At 39.9% G+C, this 24,057-nt stretch overlaps 1 protein-coding gene across 3 annotated transcripts in view; it reads right to left on the reverse strand.

Moving 5' to 3' along the window:
* Positions 1-520: 520 nt before the first annotated feature.
* Positions 521-24,057, reverse strand: part of CSRNP3 (cysteine and serine rich nuclear protein 3) — a 158,311-nt gene continuing 134,774 nt past the window's right edge. For all 3 annotated transcript variants that reach the window (XM_036421877.2, XM_036421878.2, XM_036421879.2), the window contains 3 exons: positions 13,172-13,431; positions 4,607-4,903; positions 521-2,545 (listed from right to left, as the gene is read on the reverse strand). In XM_036421877.2, coding sequence (XP_036277770.1) covers positions 1,490-2,545; positions 4,607-4,903; positions 13,172-13,431 — 1,613 coding nt within the window. In that variant the 3' untranslated portion in view covers positions 521-1,489. The remainder of the gene's footprint in view (positions 2,546-4,606; positions 4,904-13,171; positions 13,432-24,057) is intronic.

The following is a 24,057-nucleotide window of genomic DNA, read 5'->3' on the forward strand; positions in this document are numbered from 1 at the left end:
GTGTATTTAAAAAAAGGTAAAACACGCTATTTAATTACCTAAATTAATTTACAGGAAAATTAGGATCTTAGAAGTCCTCCGACGAGCCATGTGTAGATAATCTAAAGGTGGGGAGTGCTTGTTTTATTTCTAACTGTCCCCTTTAACAAGAGAACGTGAGGTAATTAGAAAGTATTCAATGCTTTCTGGACTGTTCTGTTACATGTCCCAGGCAAGATAAACCAAAATGCTGCAGAAAGTAAGGCCTAGTTGAGTATTTGGGTAGAGGCCCCCCCTTCAATCAGCTAGTCACTAAGTGGAAATCTCATCAGACACTCATTCTGTAGAGATGGATTGATCTCGCTGTAGAAAAGGCTGGCTGCTGAGGATGCGTCTCTTCCATGTTCCTCAGCCTCTTCTGCTTTTACAGAGTTAGGTCTTCAGAGCGGCGAAGGAAAACAGGTAATTTTTCCTTCACAGAGTACCATGGGATGATTCCTCTATAGTAAGTATATGAACCTTATCATAGTTACAGATTTTAAAAAATTGTTTTAAAATGTGTCGTCTCAAAGAGTTCTCAGTCCCCACCCCTCACAAGTTACCATGAAGGGGCACTAAAGTGCATTTGGATGTAGGGGAGTAGAGTTTTAAAAGTGCTGTCCAAGGTAAGAACCAAGATGATGCTGTTTAAAAAAGAAAGGCAATTCCTTCTACCTCCATCTCTGGAGTCAATGGAGGGGGGGCAATGAACTAGACCCTCCCCAAAGGATTGTCCTAACTCTTAACTTGAGAGAAAACTGTGTAAGGACCTGCACATATAGACTCATTTATTTGTCCAAAATAGCAAAAATAGGCCTATTTCACCCTTAAGAAAGTATTTGCAAATTTGATCAGTTAGTGATCTTAAAAACTCGAATGGATTCCAGGTGCAATCCATGTGGGCATGCTCGGTGGTGCTAACTACGCATCTTCAGCTTAAAAGAACATGCTGCTGCTCATTTTCATCAAAACATGACTTCTAGCTACCATAAATAAAATACACATGGGACAATTAAATATTTTTCTTACAATAATTACTTTTACATGAAAAAGTCACCATCATCTTCGGATAATATCGAAAAGTAGGACTCTAACTCTTACTCTTTCCCAGTCTTAGTTAATAATTTTGCACAGGCCCGAAAATCCAAAACTTGGAGCTCTGGTCTACACAACTTGGCAGGTTTCACACAGTTTGACAGGTAGGCAATTGTGAACTATGCTTTTTTTTTTTTTTTTTTTAAATTAGCATTTTCTATCAAAACAGTCTGAAATCGTTTAAAATCCTCACAGAGACTGTATTTGTGCAATGCCACAGACACACAGCTAGGAAGGGGAAAACAAAGTACAGCCTGGAAGAATTCATCGCAGTCCAAGTTTTCTTGGTCCTCAGTTTGAGCCACCATGAGCCCAGGAAATCCAATTAAATACAGCGCTTGAAATAGAAGACTTGGTCCTAGGATAACTTAGGCTACTAGACAGGGACGGTCTCGACCACGGGCGACTTGATGCACTCTTCGTGCAGCCTGCTCTTCTCTGCGAGGCTCAAGGGGTTTTCGGCAGAATGCTCCGAAATGTGAGTGCCGTTCAAGGTCGAGACGAACCCCTCCGGGGAGGGGCCTTTCAAGTAGGAGTGAAATTCCATCGGAGGATGGCCGGACCTGTGTTCGGGATATAAGCTATTGCAGGCCGTGCCGCTGTCGTTTTCCGAGGACGAGCAGCAGACGATGACTGAGGGGCTGGCAGCTGGGTAGTGGGAGGTGCCGTAGGCCTCTTCTGCGTGTCGGGCATAGTCCACGAACTGCTCTGGGGTCATGGAGTAAGGCACCAGCGAGAGGGTACCGTTTTTGACAGCATCTCTTTCAACGTAGCTCTCAGAGACCTGGCTAGGAGTTCCTGGAATGTGGCTATCGATTTGGTAATACAGAGTTGAAGAGTTGGCATAAAAAGAGGCATTTTTCGCGTGGCTTTCGTGCACGGCGCTGCCGTCCGAGTAACACAGGACGGAAGGAAGAGGGACGACTTCGGCGTGGGTACCCAAACCTTCCATGAAGCTGTCTCCTTTCTCATCCTCCTCCTCTTCCTCTTCCTCCTCTTCCTCCTCCTCCTCCTCCTCATCGGACTCACTGGGTGCCAAGCTCTGCGTGCTGGAATCGGTGACACCGCTGCAGAAGCTGCTCCCATCCTCCTCCTCCTCCTCCTCTTCCTCCTCCTCTCCTTGGCAATCTAATTCCTCGGCGGACTGCAAGTGCAGTACTGCAGCCTGGGGGTCAGTTTCAATCTCGAAATTGTCTGTGATAGAATATTCTACAGAGTGAGCGACAGGGCCCATGGAACTACTGTGAGCACTTATCTCACCGTGGCAGCCGTTCAGCGTGGGGATCTGCTGCTCTCGGTTTTTCTCCAGTTCAAGTTTCATTATTGTGTGCAAGAAGTGAGTCCGGACACGGATAGGATTAAATTCAATTCTACCTGCTGTGTTGCTACATCCTTCTTTAGTGCAGCCGCACGGGAAAGACATTCGATCCACCTTGGAAGGAAGGACACGGATTAGCCCCATGGAACTCTTACAAACCAAATAAAAGCCAGTACCTTCCATCAACCCCTCTGAACCTGGGATTACTTAATTCCACTTTGGCTAGACCAAATGGAAATCAAATTGCAAACAGAAATGTAAAGGGAAATGAAAGCTTAAAATGTAAGAGTCAACCCAGTTTTAAAACCCATATTTAAAATAAAAATGAGTTATAGTATTATACTAAAAGTATACTGCATATTTTGTTTGCTGACCCCCTCCTGTGCTTTCTCTACTTCTTCCTCCGTTCTTCCTTTTTTCACCCGTCTTTTCATCCCATTCATTTTCTAAAAATGTTTCTGTCCTTTCCTCAGACCCCTTTCCTAATGCATGCCAGCTCATGGGTCCAATTTTAAACAAACTTACTGCCCTCATCTTCACTTGCTGTTTTTAATCTAAATTGTATGACATTCCCCTTATTAGTCATATCTCTCTCTCTCTCTCTCTCTCTCTCTCTCTCTCTTTCCTTCTTATAAGATGAACTTCTCTGTTCAAGGTGTCCAAATTGACACCACTAAATATATTGTGTGGCCTGATCATGTGTGCTCATTGGGTTGCCCCTGTACCAGGTGCATGGATGCCGACTGAAGGGCAGCGGTGACATGCACATTCATGACTTTGACTGGTGGACCCATGTGCTTAGGTCCTGGCTCCCCCCTTCCTTCCCCACTCCACTCCAGTAGACTACAAGTGCCTCAAGTAAAGGGGATGGATGCTCATTTAATCAATATCTTAAAATTATTCAAGTGATTGGATTCTGTGGATAGCGTAGTGGGTTTCAGCAAGTGTTGTTGGACTGAATGCTTGAATAAGTGATACGCGGAATCCCGGGCAATCCAAGGGCACTCCTAAGATATGTGCTAGTTGTCCCAGATTCCGCCAGTTAACCTATATGCAGACCAGAGCACAGGCCACCAAAAAGAACCTGTTGGTACCTTATCCAAATGAGGAGAATTTCCTGTGCAACAGAGGAGAAGGCAGACTCTCAAGCAGTCATCTGGGCCCAATAAAAATTAGTAGCAGATGTCAGAACCGGAATCGACAGCTGTTTTCTTACTCATTAATCCCTTTTCTGTGAATCTACCTCAAACAACTGTTCAGATGATGAGAACTACTTCCTCCTTCTGCCTGTCTGAGGGGCTCTCCTTATAAAAAAAAAAAAAAAAAAAAAAAAAAAAAGCCAAGTTTCTGCCTAAAATAATGACACCTAACTAATCATGGAGCACCCGTGCTGCTATAGATGAATGGGGACTGGGGAACCATCTAATCCAGAGGTTGGCAAACTTTTTCTGGTAAAGGGTCAGAGAGGAAATATTTTAGGCTTTGTGGGTCATAGGTCTCCGTGGCAATGAGTTGGCTCTGCTGTAGAAGGTGATAGCTGTCGCAGGCAACACACAAACTGTGCGTCCATAAAACTTTCTTCACAAAAAAACAGGTGACGGTCCAGATCGGGCCTGTGAGTTATAGAGTCTGACAACACCTGCTCAAGTTCAGCCCTTTCCCTGTAGAAATGGGGAGACTGAGCCCAGAAAGTGGACCTGACCTGCCAATTCCACGGAGCTGGCAACAAGCAGAGCCAGGAGGAGGATTGTTTTCTCTGTGTCAGTCTAGTAATTTTTCCGCTAGTCTATACCACCTCTCACCAGCCATCATTTTCAACCCCTGGACGGATCCAAAAATAGAAACTCAAATGGTAGGGAACTGATGATCTGCCTGAATGCTTGTAAAAAGCCAAAATAAACTAGTGTAATAAACGGATCCAAGAGCAAGTAATGTCAGTTCACTCAGCTACAGCTTGGGTTGCCTTTCACATCCTTATCTGAGTTGTCTGAGCGGGATTCTGTGTGCCCGTACGTGTCCTTGAAAGAGGATTTCTTTTTTCCTTGCGTCAGGTGTCTTGTCTCACCCGACGTTTTCTTCCTCCCGTGGAAACTTCATCACAGGGAACACGCCTGCCTCTTTAGGGGGTGGTGTGCTAGCCCCTGTCTTTGGATTCCCCGAGATGCAAATCCTTACCTGACACTTGATGCCTGCCAGGCTGCAGGTACACGTTTCTGGGTCGCAGAACACGCGGCAGTCACAGCCGCAGTCCTCTCGCGACAGGCGGATGGCCCGCAGCTCGTGCTTCTCCTCCACGTCGATCTTTTTCACTCCGGACGCCCGCAGCAGCGCTCTGCGTTTCTTTGTTGGCAGGGGCTGCAGGAAGAAGTATTCATCCACCTCTGTGTTGTCTAAATCAATATCATCATCAGAAATGTCATCCACTGTGAGCGTGCTCGCCTCTTCGGACTCCACGGTGCCGTTCTTCGTCATCTAGAAACACAGAGCGGCAGATTAGAGAATTCACCGCGATCCTAACGTTTACAATTCCTAACAAAGAAACCGTTACATCGCATCAGGTCCCCACCATCAATAAGTGTTTGTGGGTCCAATCACTTCCACTTATTTTTCTCTTTAGACAAGTCACAGGGAGGAAAAGGAGGCGTCAAAATGACAGGCTTTTAAATGCACACCAGACTGTTAATTGGATCTCTTCACCTCCTAATGGGAGAGCCAGAGTTGTTAGAGCTTTTAGCCAGTGCCACATGGAAAAGACCGAAGGTTACAGATGCCCATCAATGGAAGCTATCTTTAGACTTGGTTCATGATGGGCGGCTCTGATGTTGGAATAAGTTCACCCTTGTTCCTAGAGACGATAACGCCTTCATGGGAGCCACTGCCACCTAAGTCAGCAAACACGCTGTCCTTGAGATGACCACCCTGTCTTTGGGAGTCCAGCAAAAGCATGAACTGGGAAATGAAGACGTGCAGCATTGCACTATGGGGATTAGGAACATGGTTACCCTGCGGGGCATTCCAAGAATGAGCCCTGGATAGGAAGCAATCAGTTGGGTTGGTGTGATCGCTGTGAGACAAAGAGCAGAGGGCAGTGCTGGCAGGAGCTGGCCCGTGGGCATCAAGACAATAACCTTGCCCTCAAAGGAGATCCCACAGACCTGTGCCCAAAGCAACACCTTCCTCATTACAGCTCCTGTGGACAACTGTCTCATCTACTCATAACTGTTCTGCTGCTATTTATATTTCTTCTCTAATTATTTCCATCCATCAGTAAGCCCTGTATCAGTATTTCACTTCTGACTGGTCTACCACCACGTATTATTTCCTTCTTTAAAAAGCATTTAGAAAAAGAGGTTTTCTCTGGATATAAGCAAAAATATATTCTAAGGGGTAACACAGGAATACATGCCAAAGCTCTGTAAGGGATTATTCAAAAAAGTTTTAGATACTGAAGCTTTTTTGATTCTTTAATTGTAAAATCTATTCATACATATCGCTAATTGTAATCATTTCCATGCTTTTTGATCTTAACAACGGTTCAATCATGACACAGTTAAAATGCTCTGGTGACATCAGATATCAATCTCTCAACTTCATAGAAAAGGTCCGACATTTAACTTAGAATATTAATTATTGACCCCAAATCCGAAACTGGATTACTCTAAATGTAATGAAAAATGAATAGAAGACTGGTCTTTGCCCTCAAGTAGAGGAAACAACATAGTAGCAAGTATATATTAAAATGTATTTCAAAGGGTTCCTGAAATGCATTAAAAAAAACCCCAAAAAACTATTGTGTTGTACTTTCTGAATATTTCAAGACTTAAATCTATTTTCTTGCAGAGGTGTGCATTCCCCTTCATTAGGTTTTATTTCTTGGCATGCTCTGCAATTTTTTCCTTCCTTGGCATTTCTTTATAAAGGTATTTGTTCAACTGTTTCTGGATGTCCACTATTAGAATGTTATTTTGAGTGGTTGCTGTTACCATTTGTGTTAATTCTTATTTGCAAACAGAAGCATCTGTAAAGATCTGATTTGCTAAGAAATTCAAGTGTGTAATTGCCTAACATCAATTCTCTGCGATAGGAAAAGATGTGTTACCACACAGGAAGAGTTATCTTTCCCATCTTGTCACCTCTGTGGCACTTAGATTTGTTTTCATTGATTCTTGGCTTGCCTAAGTGAACCCCCTCAAACTTCTGACTCCACGGGATATGTAGAACACCAAGGACTTGATCAGACATGCTTAATTGCTCCATTTAAAATAAAATACCAGAAGTATTCTGGAAGAATATATTCTTAAAGGTATTGCGTTTGCCCAGGGCTGAGGGCCAGTGTGGTCTCCATCACTTTGGTTAGGCATATTTTCTCTGTACTTGTCAAAATAGATTATGCATAAGAGATGGCAAATATTTGGAATATTAAAGTTTTCCATTTGGTGTTGGAGCAGGCCTCCATTTGGGGATGTATTCTGGGGCGGCAAAGCAGTAAGTATGCCCTTGAGTAATCTCTATAGAGTTTAACAAAGAAGTTCGGTAGGGATAAGTGAAGGTAAAAAATACCATGACCAGTAGTAATAAAGAACTATGGTATGAGGAAACAGTTTAAGAAACACATCCAAAAATTTTGTAAAGTTTTGAGATAATAGACTGTGTCTACCATCTCTCACAAACTACTAATCCTTTTTATCTCCTCCAACATTTAGGATCTTATAACTAACCTAAAGGCTAGTTATATCACAGGACTGTTATAGGGATACAAGGATCAGGGCTGGGGTGAAGGTGGAGAATTGTAATGTTGCATGGGTCAGTCACTAAATGAATAAAATACAGTCATAAATGAAAGGTTTGGGGTGTAGAATATTTATTAATAGATAGATTTAAAAAATTGATGATTATAGGAAGAGTTACCATCTGGCAACATTTTTTATGAGGAAAAAGAGCAAATAATCAAGCATTTTTCAAGAAACATATGACGGAGAAACAGAAAAGTGTATAACCCTGGGAAGACATTGGAAATGGTACCAGAGGGGAGATAGTCCTCATCTCAGGAAGGAGAGGAAGAACAAAGGTTGAAAAAAACATTGAAAGAGGCAGTCAAAGCTGTGAAAGCGAAATTAAATTTTCTAGAACAAGGTAGTAGAATCCAGAAAGATTTAACCCAGAGGCAACTGGGGAATGCCAAGGCTCTTTGAAATGTTCAAATGGCTGCCCAATGCATTTCACAGATACAAGTGAGATGGGAATACATGCTAATCGAATTGTTCAACAGTGTGGTGCTGATGATGAAATCTAAGCACTTAATTTGGAAGAGTACAGTATTAAGATGACTGCATTGATTACTGTGAAGAGTATGGCATGTTTGATCGCGCTTGACAGAGAAAAAGAACTGTGCTCTGTAATTTAGAAATCTAAAGGTAGTTATTTCTTCTGGGACCATGCATTTTATTCAATAAGCTTTCTCTATTAATTGTTTTTAGACAATGTTTGGAACATCAACAACAAAAAGGATACACTTAAACCCCCCAAATAAAATTGTAGTGTTTTTTTTCTACAAATCTAATTGTACATATTATTACTCAATATATCTATCTCATAATTTGATTGAGATGAATTACTAAATTAGAAGAAATTTTACAATGAAAAACTAATCTCTATTCTTTAAAAAAAATAATAATAATAAATATATATATATATATATATATATATATATATATATATATATATATATATATAATTGTTTTTTTACAGAGAGGAAGAGATAGGGAAAGTTAGAAACATCAATGAGAGAGTTAGAAACATCCATCAGCTACCTCCTGCCCACCCCTCACTGGGGATGTGCCCACAACCAAGGTACATGCTCTTGAGTAGAATCGAACCTGGGACCCTTCAATCCACAGACTGAAGCTCTATTCACTGAGCCAAACCAGTTTTTTGACCTAATCTTTATTCTTAATTTGTCCTCAACATACTTATTATAAGGAAACATTAAGAAGTGTGGATGGCCGAAACCAGTTTGGCTCAGTGGTAGAACGTCAGTCTGTGGACTGAAAGGTCCCGAGTTCGATTCCAGTCAAGGGCATGTACCTTGGTTGCGGGCACATCCCCAGTGGAGGGTGTGCAAGAGGCAGCCGGTCGATGTTTCTCTCTCATCAACGTTTCTAGCTCTCTATTCCCCTCTCTTCCTCTCTGTAAAAAATCAATAAAATATATTAAAAAAAGAAAAAAAGAAAAAAAAGAAGTGTAGATGGCCGAAACCGGTTTGGCTCAATGGATGGAGCATGGGCTTGGGGACTGAAGGTCCCGGGTTTGATTCCAGTCAAGGGCATGTACCTTGATTGCGGGCATATCCACAGTAGGGGGTGTGCAAGAGGCAGCTGATCGATGACTCTCTCTCATCGATGTTTCTACAATAGCTCTCTATCTCTCTCCCTTCCTCTCTGTACAAAATCAATAAAATATATTAAAAAAAAAAGTGTGGATGTTTCTTTTTACTAATTCTCCACTATTAAGGCCCCATTGGAAGAGGTGGTATGGAATACATTAAATTGGAGGCACAGAGGAAAGAGAAAACGTCTCTTTACTGCTTTGGGGCTGTTGGTTCTCAAATAAGTAGGAGGGAAACTGCCTACTTCCAAGTCCAAAGAGTTTCCTGTGGTGTTTTATCTGGTCTCCAGAGCGAGAGCTTTGGAAAGTGTTTGTCTTGTCAGATGCTGCCTTCTCTCTGCTTTACTCAACAGGCAGCTTACTGCCTCTCACAGAGGACCACCTCCAGGCAAAACCCAAATGGCAGTTTGTTTGCAGCAATCCTGGCTTTCCTCTTTGGACCCCTTTCTGTGCCGTAATCCTTCCTGCTGCCCCAGTGAAAACAACAAGATCACTTTAGCTACATTTGTTTTTCGACTTACCTCTGAAGGATTTTTATTTCAATATAAATGTTGCTATTATTAAAAGTAAAATTTTAAGTTTCAGAGCAAAATTTTTGGATAATTAGTATGATTTTTTTTCAGTTAATGTTTTTGGATAGCTAATTTTAGATTTTGGATAGCTAAGCCTTATCCTAATAGAATCAGTGATATGTCAAAAACCATGAACATTAATATGTTAGAGGAGTCACAATGAAAATATACAAGCTTTCCTCGATTAATACTAGTCAGTTTTTTTTTGTTTTATTTTTTTAAATTAATTTTTTTTAGCAAACTGGTCCACATTGCTGTGATCTTTTATTAGGATCACGTGATCATGTGATGTGTGTTTCTGAGTTTCTGAATACTTGCAGTATAGTGAGGCTACAAATTAGAATCCCATTATCGTTTTTGCTTGGTATTCATCTGGAAGAAGCTACGCTATCCAAACGATTTTTGTTTGCATCTTCACCTCAAGCAAAGACTGCATGTTTTTACTCCTCTGCTTATCAGTGACAAACTAAGACATAACACCTACTCAGATGATTGCTTCTCCAACTTCCAACACAAAGCACAAGAAATAAAGTGAATTAATAATAAAATGCTCCTTTTGTTTCTTTTCTTGGTCGGCTTAACAACAACAACAATAACAACAACAACAAAAAGAGGCATAGAAGTAGCTGAATAAAAATGGCAGGATCAGAATACATCGCTACCTGATATGGAGGAAGGTTCCAATAGTTGTATGGCTCCCCCTGATATCCATCACGTGCACAATATGCTTCCAAGTTCACAAGAAATCTTCTGGTTTTCAGATAGAATTATAATCCCCCCAGCAGTTAAAAACCACCGTACACAGTACTAAACCTCAGAAAGGGACGGCTCCCTATTGGTACACAGATTGTCTTTCCCCAGGTCTATAGGGGATAATCAATTAGTTTTAGAAGAGGAAGTAACAAAATCATATGACCAGTTTTCTGCGGAGTGAGCCAGCTATATATCACATCTTGGTGCTGCTTCTTCTTTAGTTGTACACATGGTCTCATAATTTACTTCTTCCACTGGGTCTTTGTTAATATGAACTTAAGTAATGTTTATAAAATGTCTGACAAATAAAAATTACTGAATGAATGGCAACCATTACTATTGAGTTTGAAGAATGACTTTACTCTTTTGAGTAGGGTATAGAGTTGGTTTGTAGTGGGTTAGAAAGGCAGAGGGTGGATTTCACCAGCAAATCTGAAAATTATTATTAAATCAAGCAGCATGCAAAGCAATCATGAACAACAACAATAATAATGGATTGCCACAAAAAAATCTTAAGGGACATTTAACGAAAGATGGCAAAAACACATCCAAAGGAAATACGATACATGCTCTTGCTGATTGAGTCCAGCTTAATTTAAGTAACTGCCTTTTTGTGCAATTGGGAGCAAAGCACGTATATAAATAGCAAAATGCACAAAAACAAGGTACTTGGAAACACACATCATATCTCTGCCAACTTTATACTAGAAACTAAAAACTAAAGATACAGGTCATAATGGTATACTTATGGTGCTTCAGCTATTTGATGAATAACCCTTTATGTAAAGTCCTCTGGATTACCTGGAAAGATTTTCTTTTGTCACTGGATAATGATGGGGGAGCATTTTATAGATATATTGGTAGGTTGATGAATCACTGCAGATATGAAAAAAGCCTTTGGTCGATTAAAGAGGTTTTCTGAGCTATGTTTCTCTCCAGTTCATCTCTAATGTGGCAGAACAATGGGTATCTCCACCTGGACACCTCCCTGACATGTCTTAAAAAACTCAAAAGCCTCTAAAAATTAGTATGTCCAAAAAACATCTCATTATCTACCAGTCCCCCACACTTCCAGTTCCAATCTGTATATCCTCCTGGGTTCTTTGTCTTATTCCTTGTCATAGAGAAAGATACTATCATCCACAACCTACTCATTTTTGTAAGCCAGAAATGTAGGAGCTGTTCTTTTCCTTCCAAATCCACCCATTATCAAGAACTGTTGATTTACTCCCTAAATTTCTCCCTCTGACTATCTCTTCATCTTCCCTACCATCAATCTAATCTAGCTCACCATCATCTTTCTCCTTGACTGTTGTAATAGCCTCTTACTTGGTCTAACTCCACATGCCCCCCCCCCTGCCCCCAACACACACATGGCTGTCCCCACCCTGTACCCCCAAAATATTCTCACATCAGAGCATGAACCAGATCACATTATCCCACCAACCCAAACCCATGCTGAGAACTGCTGGATGATTTCCGATGGCCTAAGGATGAAGAGAGAAATAACAAAGCTCCAACAGGATCTACAAGGCCTGTCCCAACTCCTTCATGTCTCTTCACTCTTTCTGTCTCTGCTGCAGCCACACCCGCCTCTGTGTGCTCACTTCTTCCTGCCACAGAGAGCTCCGGCCTTCCTGCTGCTGGAACCAATCTCGCCTCTCCTTCTTGCCTAGTTATCTGTTCAGGTTTCAGCTCAGTTGTCATTCCCTTGCAGAAACCTTCTTTGACCTTCAGATCACACTCCTCTATTAGATACTTTTACAGCACCTTCCAACTCTCCTCCATAGCACTTAATACAGCTGTGATTCTATTTTGTCTACATGATTAATATTTTCCTTTCCAGTTAATATATTAATATGTAAATTCCAGGAGAAAAGGAACTGTAGCTACTTGTGATACCAGTTAGCCCTAGCCAAAACACAGGATCTATGATCTATAATAGAATTACTCAATAATACACCTTTTCAAAAAAAAAAGGTTTTATTATATCTCACTACCAATTTTACACACACACACACACACACACACACACACACACACACACACTGAGCATCCGCACCCTCCCTTGCCCTCAGGGGCAGAGTTCTGAAGCACCTTTTCCCCTTCTATTTTTATTTTTATTTATTTATTTTTTTTAAATATGGTCTAAGTGATTCTTTTACTATATTTTATTGATTTTGTACAGAGAGGAAGGGAGAGAGATGGAGAGATAGAAACATCGTTGAGAGAGAGTCATCAATCAGCTGCCTCTTGCACACCCCCTACTGGGGATGTGCCCGCAACCAAGGTACATGCCCTTGACCAGAATCGAACCCGGGACCCTTCAGTCCCCAAGCCGACGCTCTATCCATTGAGCCAAACCGGTTTTGGCTTCCCTTCTATTTTTAAGCCCAGAGTTTGAAGGCCCAGAAAGGGATCAGCCTTCCCCCAAGGTCACACAGCAAGGGAGGGAGATGGATAGAGGAAGGGGACCTAGGTGGGCAGGCAGCCCTGCACTGTCTCCTTGGAATCCTAGGGAGTGTGGGCCTCGGTTGTGTGGAAGAAGTGTTCCTCATTGTGGGCCATATATGCCTTCCGTCTGCCACTTCTCTTGCAATTTCTGCAACACCAGCAGCACCAGCCCCACGGCCAGAAGCAGGGCAGCCAACAGGGAGAAGACCTCCATGACGGCAGCAGTGACCACCTCACAGAATGAATTATGCATATGCAACATCAGGGAACTTTCCCACATCATTCCTTTCAGTGAAGACACTATACCAATTTTGCTTAAGAAAGAAAAAAAAGGAAGGAAGGAAGGAAGGAAGGAAGGAAGGAAGGAAGGAAGGAAGGAAGGAAGGAAGGAAGGAAGGAAGGAAGGAAGAAAGAAAGAAAGAAAGAAAGGAAGGAAGAAAGAAAAGCTGTAGCAGGCAGTCTGTTGTGTAAAATACCCATTTTGGCCTGTGGATGTAACCATGAAAATGCTTAACTCAACCAAATTAAAGAAAAGACACGGGATTCGGCAAAAAAGTGAGTTTCCCGTTCTGCTTACCTTTAGCTTTAAAGAGTTGAGCTTCTCCTCCCTGAGGTGCTCTCTGAGCATCTCCCGGTGGATGCGCTCCTGCTCCCGGGCGAACTCGCCCAGCGTGTACTGGCGCACGCTGTTGTGGCGGCCGGACATGCCCAGCGTGCTGCCCCCTTGGCTGGGCACGCTGGTGAAGCCCTGCCTCCGGGCGAAGTAGTACACGGTGACGCAGCTGAAGTGCACATTCCTGGTCCGCAGCCGCTTCTCCCTTTTGAGGATGGAGGATGCTGGAAGAGAAAGGAGCAGGATACAGTGAGCACTTGGGGTGGCGGTTTCAGAGGAGGCCAAGAATCAGAAACTGCCACCTGAATCTTTTGGCCAATCCCTTTTGGCGGGGACACACAAAATAGGTCATACATCAGGATGAGCGCATATTTCTCTCATTTCTTCAATCTTTCTCTAGCTGTGGTGGAGAGACGTTGAAGTTCCACAAATAGCAGTAGTCTAAACAAAACTTTAGGAAAGTTGCCAATAGTCTATGGATCTGTAGCATAAATTACTCATTTCCCCAAGCCTCTGAAGTCTCTGTTTTATGGTTTTCACATGAGTTGCATCAGACTTTAATCAGAAAAGACATACTACAAACCTTCACACTTTGGGTCTCATTTTGATACAGAGGCCATTTCTGTTGTTCCAAGTCCCTTGGCATAAAATATGTGTCTACTTAAAAATTTCAGAAAATTCTAAAAAGCAATAAAAATTCACACACACACACACACACACAAAAGCAGCTTACTGGCAGTATTTAGATATTTTTACAATTAAAATTTAACAAAGTTTTTATTTGATATGAATCTGATTAAATAGCATTATGGACAGGGGGATTTTAATCTAAGTGTATGCTGAGACCATTGAAAATGCCATGAGATCTTTTATGATTAGTTACTATAGGCCTGGTGGACGAAATTTGTGCACTGGAGGGGGAGGAGGGGAGTCCCTCAGCCAGGCCTGTGCCCTTTCTCAGTCCAGGAACCCTCGGGGGATGTCTGACTGACGGCTTAGGCCTTATAAAGAGGGGGCCTAAGCCGTCAGTCAGACATCCTTAGTGCTGCAGTGGAGGCATTAGAGGCTCCTGCCACTGCCACTGAGCTCGCCAGCTGTGAGCCAGGCTTCTGGCTGAGCAGTGCTTCTCCTGTGGGAGTGCACTGACCACCAAAAAGGCAGCTCCTGTGTTGAGCATCTTCCCCCTGGTGGTCAGTGCAGATCATAGCAATTGGTCACTCTGCTGTTTGGTTGATTTGCATATTAGCCTTTTATTATATAGGATAGGGACTCAAGATGCATAGAGCATCATGGAGGGTTGATACAGTAGGTGACAGAAAGAAAGTCACATCCTAATCAGGAACTTTTAGAGTTGAAAGACATGCTAGACATAATCTAGACCAGTGGTAAGCAAACTCATTAGTCAACAGAGCCAAATATCAACAGTACAATGATTAAAATTTCTTTTGAGAGCCAAATTTTTTAAACTTAAACTTCTTCTAACACCACTTCTTCAAAATAGTCTCACCCAGGCCGTGGTATTTTGTGGAAGAGCCACACTCAAAGGCCAAAGAGCCTCATGTGACTCATGAGCCACAGTTTGCCGACCATGGATCTAGACCATATTTTTATTTTATAGTGAAGTGACCCAAGCTTGAAGAATTTGAGTAGTTTCTTTCAGTGTGGATAGTTAGTGGCAAAACTAATCTTAAACCCAAAAGCTCTGGGTCTGTTGCTATATTATATGATACTTCTCCAAGATACAATGAATTGAAGAGACAGATACAGAATAATGCTGTTTTGGATTAAACTGTGCCTCCTCATCCCCAAAATATATTGAAGTTCTAACTCTCAATACCCTGGATGTAACCTTATTAAGGAATAGTGTCATTATAGAGGTGATCATGTTATGGTAAGGTATTTAGGGTGGGTCTTAATCCAATATGACTGATGTCCACATAAAAAAGGGAACAACTGGACACAGACATGCACAGAGGGATGATGTACAGATACAGGGAGGAGCCCAAGTGAAGATAGAGACAGATGGGGATTTTGCTGCCAAAGCCAAGGAATATTTGGGGCTACCAGAACCTGGAAAAGGCCAGAAAAGGCTATTCCCTTACAACTTTCAGAGGGGCATGAACCTGCTAATACCTTGACTTTGATCTTCTAGTCTCCAGAACTGTGAGACAAGTAATTTCTGTTTTAAGCCACTGAGTTGGTGGCATTTTTTTTTTTTTTACAGCAGCTTTAGGAAACTAATACTTGCTCAAATAGAAAAACAGACAGGAAGAAACAATGAACTGAGAATAAATCCTTGAATAGCAGAAAATAACAAAAACTAACATTTGCAATGTGCTTCGTAAGTTGTGGATTATGCAAAGAACCTTACATGAATTATTTTATCTTTATAACTCCCTGGGTTGATATTACCCTTGTCTCCATCTTCATTTTGAGGAAACCAAGTCATCAAAAGTTAAATAGCATAGCCAAGGACATATAACCAGTGGTGAAGCTGGGATTCATTATTCCTGAGCCCAGGGTTTTAAACCTCATGTCACAGTGAGAGTGGAAGTCAGGGAGTTGCACAAGGTTGAGAGATGTCAACTGCTACTATCTTCAGAGATGATCTTGATTTGGAAGGCTGCATAGGCAATGTAAAAAAAAAAAAGGCTACAATATCACTTCGAATTTATATAAGAATCTTCTTCCAAGTGGGTTCAAGTTTTTTTTTTTTTTTTGGTCTTATTCCCCACCTCACTCAATAAAATATTTAAGCCAAATATAAAGAGGCTGCTATGATTAATCTCATTTCACAGATTTATGTATTCAACAAGTATTAACCAAAGACCTAGTAGGCACCAGGCATGTTCTAGATACATTGGTGAATAAACCAGCTGGTGATCCTGGACCATGAAACTTTCATTTCCTGTGCTGAGCTCAGACAGAATGACCAGATTTAGAAGAATAGAGAGTATGAGAAATAGGATGTTTGGGCATGATTTTTGCTTCCCCACCTTCCCTCTTCTCTACTGCTATACTTGTCCAAAGGAGATTGCCAGAAAGCAAATGCTTTCAAACGCGTACATAATTTCCCCATTTATTTATGTGTATGTTCGCTGCAACATATACTCCTGGCAGCAGAGACAACTTTCACCTTTGATTTGAAAGCTCTGATCTGCTTCATAACCGTATGTTTAAATCACCTCAAAAAAGAGAAGCGTTTGTAAAAAATGTAAAGATCACCATAGAAAGCAAAATTCAACAATCTGCCTGGTGATCTGACAACCTCATCTGTCACCCCTTACAGCAGGCTAGAGCTTCTGATTTTGGGGTGATAATTTTCAACCTTTTTTACCCTTGATATCATAAAAATGATGCCCTGAAGTCATTATCTTTTAAGGCCGTACTTTTATAGATAAGAAAAAATATTAATGTAGTAATTTAAGATAATTATTATGAGCACCTCTGACAATTTTATTACTTATGTCTTCTTAGACAATTCATGGTACTCTAGATCAATTTCTTTCTTAAAAATTTATTTAGATCGTGGATCTGTATTTTTAAGTTATATGAAGAACTCTTCAATATTCTGCATGAACGTATTGTACCACCATTTTCTAAAACAAAACAAAACAAAACAAAACAAAACAAAACAAAACAGATTATCCTTTCCAGAAAGTCAGTCCAGAGAGGACTTTCTAATAGAGATCAGGGGCCCCTTCACCTGGGTTCTTGGCATCACTAACACTGTTAAATTGTGCTAGATTAGTGCTGCTTCTGTCCCACAAGCCTTCACAAGTCAAACCTGTGCTTATGGTTGTCTTAGCATTTGCATTATTATAAATAGCACTAAGGAAAGAATGATTGAAAAGCCTACAAAGTATATTTAAATAGAAGGCTTTGAAATGCTATAAGATCAGCTGTATGAGGCATGTTTTAAGTATGGGCTTCCTGAAAACTTAGGAGCCACCCGCGTCTCTCCTCTGATTGAATTGGAGCACTAGCATGGGCTTTTATGGGCTATCTCCTGCCTCTAGGCCCCAATTTGACTAACATCACAAATGAAGTCATAAAAAGAGAGTCTGTTTTTCAAGCCTGGAAAAAACAGACAAATTCACTTGACATACCTGACTTAGGAAATCCAAAACCTCCCTGGTATACCTACCTAGTAATCTGTGCCCTTTGCAGAATGCTTGAACTCAGCTTTGTGCTTCTATAGTTTTGTGTTCAGTTTACTACTGTGAGATCAAGAGCAAGAAAAAGGCAGGAGAAGTTGTCTTTCATTACTGCTTTAAAAAGAATTAGTCTGTTTTCATGCACAATACTAATGTTTTGGTGTCTTTCAGCTCATTTTCTTTTATCCCATTTATAATTAACTTCCTCCACCCCCTACCCCACACACAACCCCAAAGCAGAAGTATCTGAATGCAACAATACTGCATATGCTGCCTAGGACACAGCTCTTGGGAACACCATTATGGTCACCACATCATAACGTGCATATTGGTGTTACTAAAAAATGATCACATATTATGGTGATAATGTTGATTTCTATAAATTAAATAAGCAGCTCAGAGGGACTGAAATTAGCTATCAGCAGGTTATTTTTCCTTAAAAATGCCTTAGAAATGAATGTTAAATAAAAATGGGAAAGTCACTCATTCGCAGTGCCAGGGTAAGAATTTAATTAGATAAAGTAAAATAATCTGTATTACAAAATATATAACTAGTTCATGAGCAGAGTGGGTTAAAAAATGGAAGTCAAAACTAAATTTGGGGCAGTGTGTTTCCAGGGTGAGACAGTATTCTGATAAGACCAATATTCTGATCCCACAGAGGAGATGAATATATCAGGTATCAGAGTTGAACCACATTAATCTCTAAGAAAATTCAACTGACTTTGTTTAATTTCCACACTCATAAACCAACCTGTTCATATAAATTGGGATACACCTTCAAGTCAATAAGACTAATGAGTTGACACATCAATTTTGTTTCTTACTGCAAATGATTTGTTTCAAATTTATACTTTAGCCATTAGTGAATGTGATTAGTGCATACCATGTCATCTGAAATTGCCTTCTCCTCACACACAGAGAACATCATCATGCGGAGACAGAGGGAAGCCGGATAGACAGAGACAAGAACCACGATGGGGGGTAGGAAATAGAACCTGGAAACGCAGCTGGGTGGGGAACGAAGGTCACACATAGGAGACAAACTTTAATATGTACGGATGTTGCTAAGACAGGCAGCTTGCAAATAACCAATCACAAGATAGTGAGATATATAAACCAATCCCAAGGATGTGGCTAAGGCAGGATTCTTTGATAGGACCAATCAAGAACTAGCAAGACATGCATCTGTCCCTAAATTAAAGAGTGCACATGCTTCCTCTCTTCTCTCTGCTCTCCCTGCTGTGCTAGATTCTTGGGTTGATGGCAGGAGACATGCTCCCCTGCATTCATGTGGTTTATGGCCATGTGGGACTCTCCACATGGACTAATAGATTTTAACACCCGACTGTAACATGGGAAGAAAGCTCTGAACACACTGGCCTGCTCCTGGAACCCCTGCACCTTTTCCAGGACTGGCTTCTCTCAATAAATTTGCTTCTGCTAACCGTTTTTGTCCATGACTTCATGCTTCGATTTTGCGAGAGAATGAACAGATTCAAACACCCCACATTTGCGTTTCAATCAAGGATCTGGGCCTGCAAAGCAGAAGACCAGATTCCAGGCCATTCCAGATGGACACCATCATAATGCTGCCATCCTGGAGCCCATGCTGGCAGAGCAAGCCAGTCACCCTCTCAACGCAGGCTTGTTCTTGTGCCAACAACCATCAGCAAAGCTTGGGTGTAGCTGTGAAGGCGGGAAGCAGTAGAGGTAAGTGTTTTGCCACTTAATCTGGCACATGCAAGTTGAGAGTTCATGGCCCAGCGTAATGTTAAACATGGGGTAAACCCTGAAAAATATTAGTTCTGCTGTTTGGGCCTGAAGTCATTAGCTCACTTCTCTCTCCTGTGCACTCTGCTCAGAAGGAAAACATCAGGTGATTTGAAAGTCTGTACTTTGAGTTTATTTTTCATTTATCTGGGGGAAATTTAGTAGAAGCAAAGTGAAATTGCTGAAAATAGCTTGTTTATTTTGGTAAATCTTGGGCAATTAAATACAAGTTTTTAAAACATACAGATCAAATGAATCTGGGGCTTTGGAAGTGTGCATGTTGCTTTGTACCTTTTGAAAAACAAACTAAGATCAAACCAGACTTAGGAAGTCAGGAAGCCTAGCTTACAAACCCCAAATCTTGTTTCATCAGGAAATATTTTATGTAGAAATTAGCCTAATAGCTTATATATGAAATCAATTTTCAATGGTTAAAGTGATTAAGATTTTTTAATAAGTCCTAATCTTTACAAGTGACTTCTGCAAATTTCCTGTGATCATAGTCTCACATTGTTATCCATCTTGACATGACTATCAAGGTTGGTTCCTTTTCAGGAGAGTGTTGCCCACATGTTCTCAAATCTTAACCCTAAGTAAGGAGTAAAAATCAACCTGGCAACCAAGAAATACAGGAATAGTTTCTTTGAAAATACAGCATAGTTTGCTATAGAAAGCAATTCATCCTTATTTTAATTGTCCTCCTTTAAGTTAATCCTCAAGTTTCCTGAATATAGTTGCTCTAGTTTTGTCTTTTGTTATTTTGCTCAAGTAAGGCTTTTAGGGCAGTTGTAAATCATTCAAGTGTGAGAAACTCCAAAAAACTGATACTCTTGGGGCCTGGGTGAATGAGAGGCAAAATAAGAGTAAAGACTTATTGGGAATATTTTCTTTCCAACCACGCACAAAATACAAATGACCTAAAGTGTGTAATGTAAAGTGATCTATTACAAATATTACATTATTTTACATGCAGTTATGAAGAGCATAAAACATACAAACAATCACAAACAAAAAAGACTCTCCCAAAATGCTGTACATATTAGAAGCAATATTGTATATATCCAATACTTTGGAATTAAAGTGCTTTGCATTTCCAAAAAGGTACTGAGACAGAGTCAGCAAATGTGAGAAAATGTCAGAACCCAGATAGTAGGAAACAAATCAGGAACCATTTTTCTTCTTCTCCTACTGCCCCTATTACTATGAAAGTAGCATTAAAAAACAAAAGAGCAAAGAAAAATAGGTCCCACCCATAGTGAGACTTGAGATGCCAAGTCCACATTTGTATTTGGTTCCCTATAGCGAGACTGATAGCTCTAAATGCTTTTAAAATTACAGTACACCTCTCCCCCAGTCCCTAAATGCCACTTTTCCATCTCACACCATCCAGCCAACTTATGTACTAGTTGGTAAAGCAGCAAGTAAACAGAACCATATAAAATATGATAAAGATATATAAGAAGCAGTCATTCTGATTTCAGTCCTTCTGTAGAGGAGGAATAGTTTTATAATTCATGGACAAAATTAGGTAGTTTAACCATTTAGCTGCATTTTCCACTCTAATATTGTTAGAAATATTCCCAATGAATTGCCCTGGAGACTAATAATATGTTTTGTGTATCGCAGCTTCTGAGTGAAATAATTTCAGATGAGGTGCTTTGAAGTCATTAGTGTATCACACCAAAAACCAAAAATAAAACCTTCTCATAGAAGACTATGTAAAATAATAAGTATTCTATCAAGAGGTGTACAAAATCTGCATCATGCATTTCAACAAAAAATATTAGCAAGTCTAGAAATAACATAAAAGGATGACCCTTGAGGCTGGATGACTAAAGCTTTGTTTTGGGTCATAAACATGCATGTCACGTCGTCATCCATTCAGTCTGTCAGTTATATCCACACAAGCAAGCGAGAGAGCTGCATAGAGGAAACCAGCTTTCTCCCGAGTCTCTCCATGCAGCTGCCCAGCACACTGCAAGCTGCATTTGACATTAGAGGGGTCATTTAATAGCATAATCTCTGATTTGCAATTCCCGGCTTGGAAAAATGTAAGGTTTACCACCCAGGATTTTGATGTACATTAGGAAACCTGCCTATAAAAATTAAGTGTAAACTTTGACCTTCCAGCTCTGATGTAATAATTTAAATGATTAAATATCAAAGAATAATCATCTTTCAGAACTAGCTGTTTTTCATCTACACATTCTCCTGATTAAAGATGCTCCCTGCACTTTCTAATTCTTGTGAGTAATCTTAAAAAAAAAAAGGGGGTGGGGTGGGAATGAAAGGGTCGTTTTATTCTCACACTTAGGACACAAGGAATAAATATTATATTTTAACGTTATAAAATTGAAACATTGAAACAGCAAAAGTTAAAAGAAAAAAACACGTTCTCTTTTATATAAAATCTTAACATGCAATTGACTTAGCACTGATCCTCATCCCTCTTACATTAAATTGACGTTTCCTTGAAAATGTGATATGACTGCAGAATGTCCTAGCCACCAGCACAAAACACCATTGACATTGGGGATGGTGAATTGTTAAACTAAAACAAATTTAGATTAAACTACAGATTAAAATAGTACCAGTAACTGAGCAATCTACTGATTTTCATTCTAATTTTCCCTTTGCATCAATTTATCCATCAAATTTATAGTACTGGGCATCATAAATTTTGGTGTTCTGATTCTATGTTTGGAACAGTCTTCCTTCTGGCTCAATTTTGTCTTTACATGACACATCACCTACAGTCTATACATTAAGATCCTTGAGCAAAATGATTTAAAACACAATGTGACATTAAGATATTTTGCTAAATTTAGGCCATGCATACTGATCAGTTCTGCCTAAAGGAGACTGGATGTTGGAATTTTTTTTCCTGTTCCATATAGTCAGCTAACCATTCTACATTATTATGAGGAAAATCATTTTATAGAATTTTGATCAATGTTACCAGCTCTTTTCTCTTTTTACACTATGTACATTTCTTTAGGTAACAGTAAACTTTTCCAAGGAATCTTTGAGGTTTCTACACTCATTGTTAACATTTACACATGGAACATACATAATTATTGAGTTACCTCAATGTCTTTTTATTTTTTTAAAAATAACATGTTTCTATTATATATTGTAAGCATATCATGGTATTAATAATAAATTAGAGGAAATATTGTTCTGTCCTTTTACTGGGAAAATGATAATTTGTGAAATAATAAAACAAATAAAAAAATCTGAATTCTAATACTAAAATCTATTATACAGATTATATTAATGAGCATCTGCATTTCTCAGTTCCTACACTAATATTTTCAGAATTATGTTTATCTACCTCATAGTTACATTATCAAAAACAATCACCTTTGGAAGTGCCTTAAAAATCACAGATGGAAAGCATTACATATGCAGAGTACTATCTTGGTGATGCTATTAAACCAAATAAAAATCATGAGAAAATAAGTACCGCCTACTTCCCAGCTTGTTTCCTTAATCTCTCATATGTGCAATTAGACCCTAAAACTTCATGCTAAAGAAACATATCTCACTGCTCCTAAAGTAACAGTTATTTCCAAAAATATATAAACCTATACTCTCATTTTACAAAAATCTCAATATGGATATCATTTTAAGACCATCCTGTTTTTTATTGGGGAAAAAGGTAGTCGTTACTAAACATAAATAGTTGCAGTTCTGGCTGCAGTCCAAGGTGTAAGCACTTTTCTCTGCTGTCTCAGCAATTCTCCTGATGTCAAAGACACATTAAAATAAATGGGAACCATATGGCTCCTCAGCAGAGTGCCCACGCTCTTACAACCGAGAGGGCAATGCAATTCATTACCACCATCGGAGAAATGTTTGAGGGACATGGAATATCTCAATGCAAAATAAAGCTGCATGAGGCAGGCCATTTGGTTAAAAGGCTCACACAATGGCAGAAGGAGACATTTGCTATTCTTCAGCTCTCCCAACCTGGGTTGCTGCTTTTGACATTTTCTCAATACCACCAGGAGCCTTTCCGGTGAGAAGAATTAAACAGCACTTTCCACCTGCTCAATGACTTTCCCACACAGTATTTCATCTGGGGCAACAATATAGCCCCATTAAGCCCAACACATCATAATAATCCAGGTCAGAACATCATTTCACAACCGCAATGAAACAAAATACTCAACAAGAGCCACGAAACTCTCCAAAGATCAAGTCATCCCGGAGAGCAACACCAGGCCAAAGATTATACACTTTCATTTTGAACTTTGCTAGGAAGGGTGAAACCGGGATGCTTGATTTCTGTTTTTGTCCTTAAGCTTGAAACACCTTTACTATACTTATCCCAAATAAAAATAGCAATCATTAAAAATATATATATAAAAGGAAGAAATGAATCAATGCTGGCTCCATATGTCAGAAATGCTAAATTTTAAAAAACAATCCAGTGCTGCAGAGTTGGGATTAAAGCAGAGGCTGGAAAGGCTGGTGGGAGAGGGGCAGCTGGGTTACTGGGTTACTTCATCTTTTTTGGTTGTCAATGAATAATTGAATGAGTATTCATTGAATATTCAATGAATAGTCAAAACCAAAAGACGCACTTTTATCTATGATTTTTCTATAAACATACCCATTTTTTTGGTTGACTTTATACACAGTTTTCATAATATTTCTTGTTTGTTTTTAATACCTTTAAAAATTATGAATAAAAAATTACTTATACATAGTCTAGTATGGAATTGTTACTCAATATCTACTAGAAAAATAAAATTAAGACTCAGCTCCAGTGTCAACTCCAGAAGCCTTTCATAGAACTCTTAGGATAAGGTGAGAACTCTGTCTGCACATTTCCAGAACATCTTTGCCTTGATATTGATCACATTAGTGTATGTTAAGAGTTAAACTAAGTTCCATCAATGAGTAAATCAATAA

The sequence above is a fragment of the Pipistrellus kuhlii genome, unplaced genomic scaffold, assembly GCF_014108245.1.
Source record: "Pipistrellus kuhlii isolate mPipKuh1 unplaced genomic scaffold, mPipKuh1.p scaffold_m20_p_7, whole genome shotgun sequence".
Taxonomy (NCBI): domain Eukaryota; kingdom Metazoa; phylum Chordata; class Mammalia; order Chiroptera; family Vespertilionidae; genus Pipistrellus; species Pipistrellus kuhlii.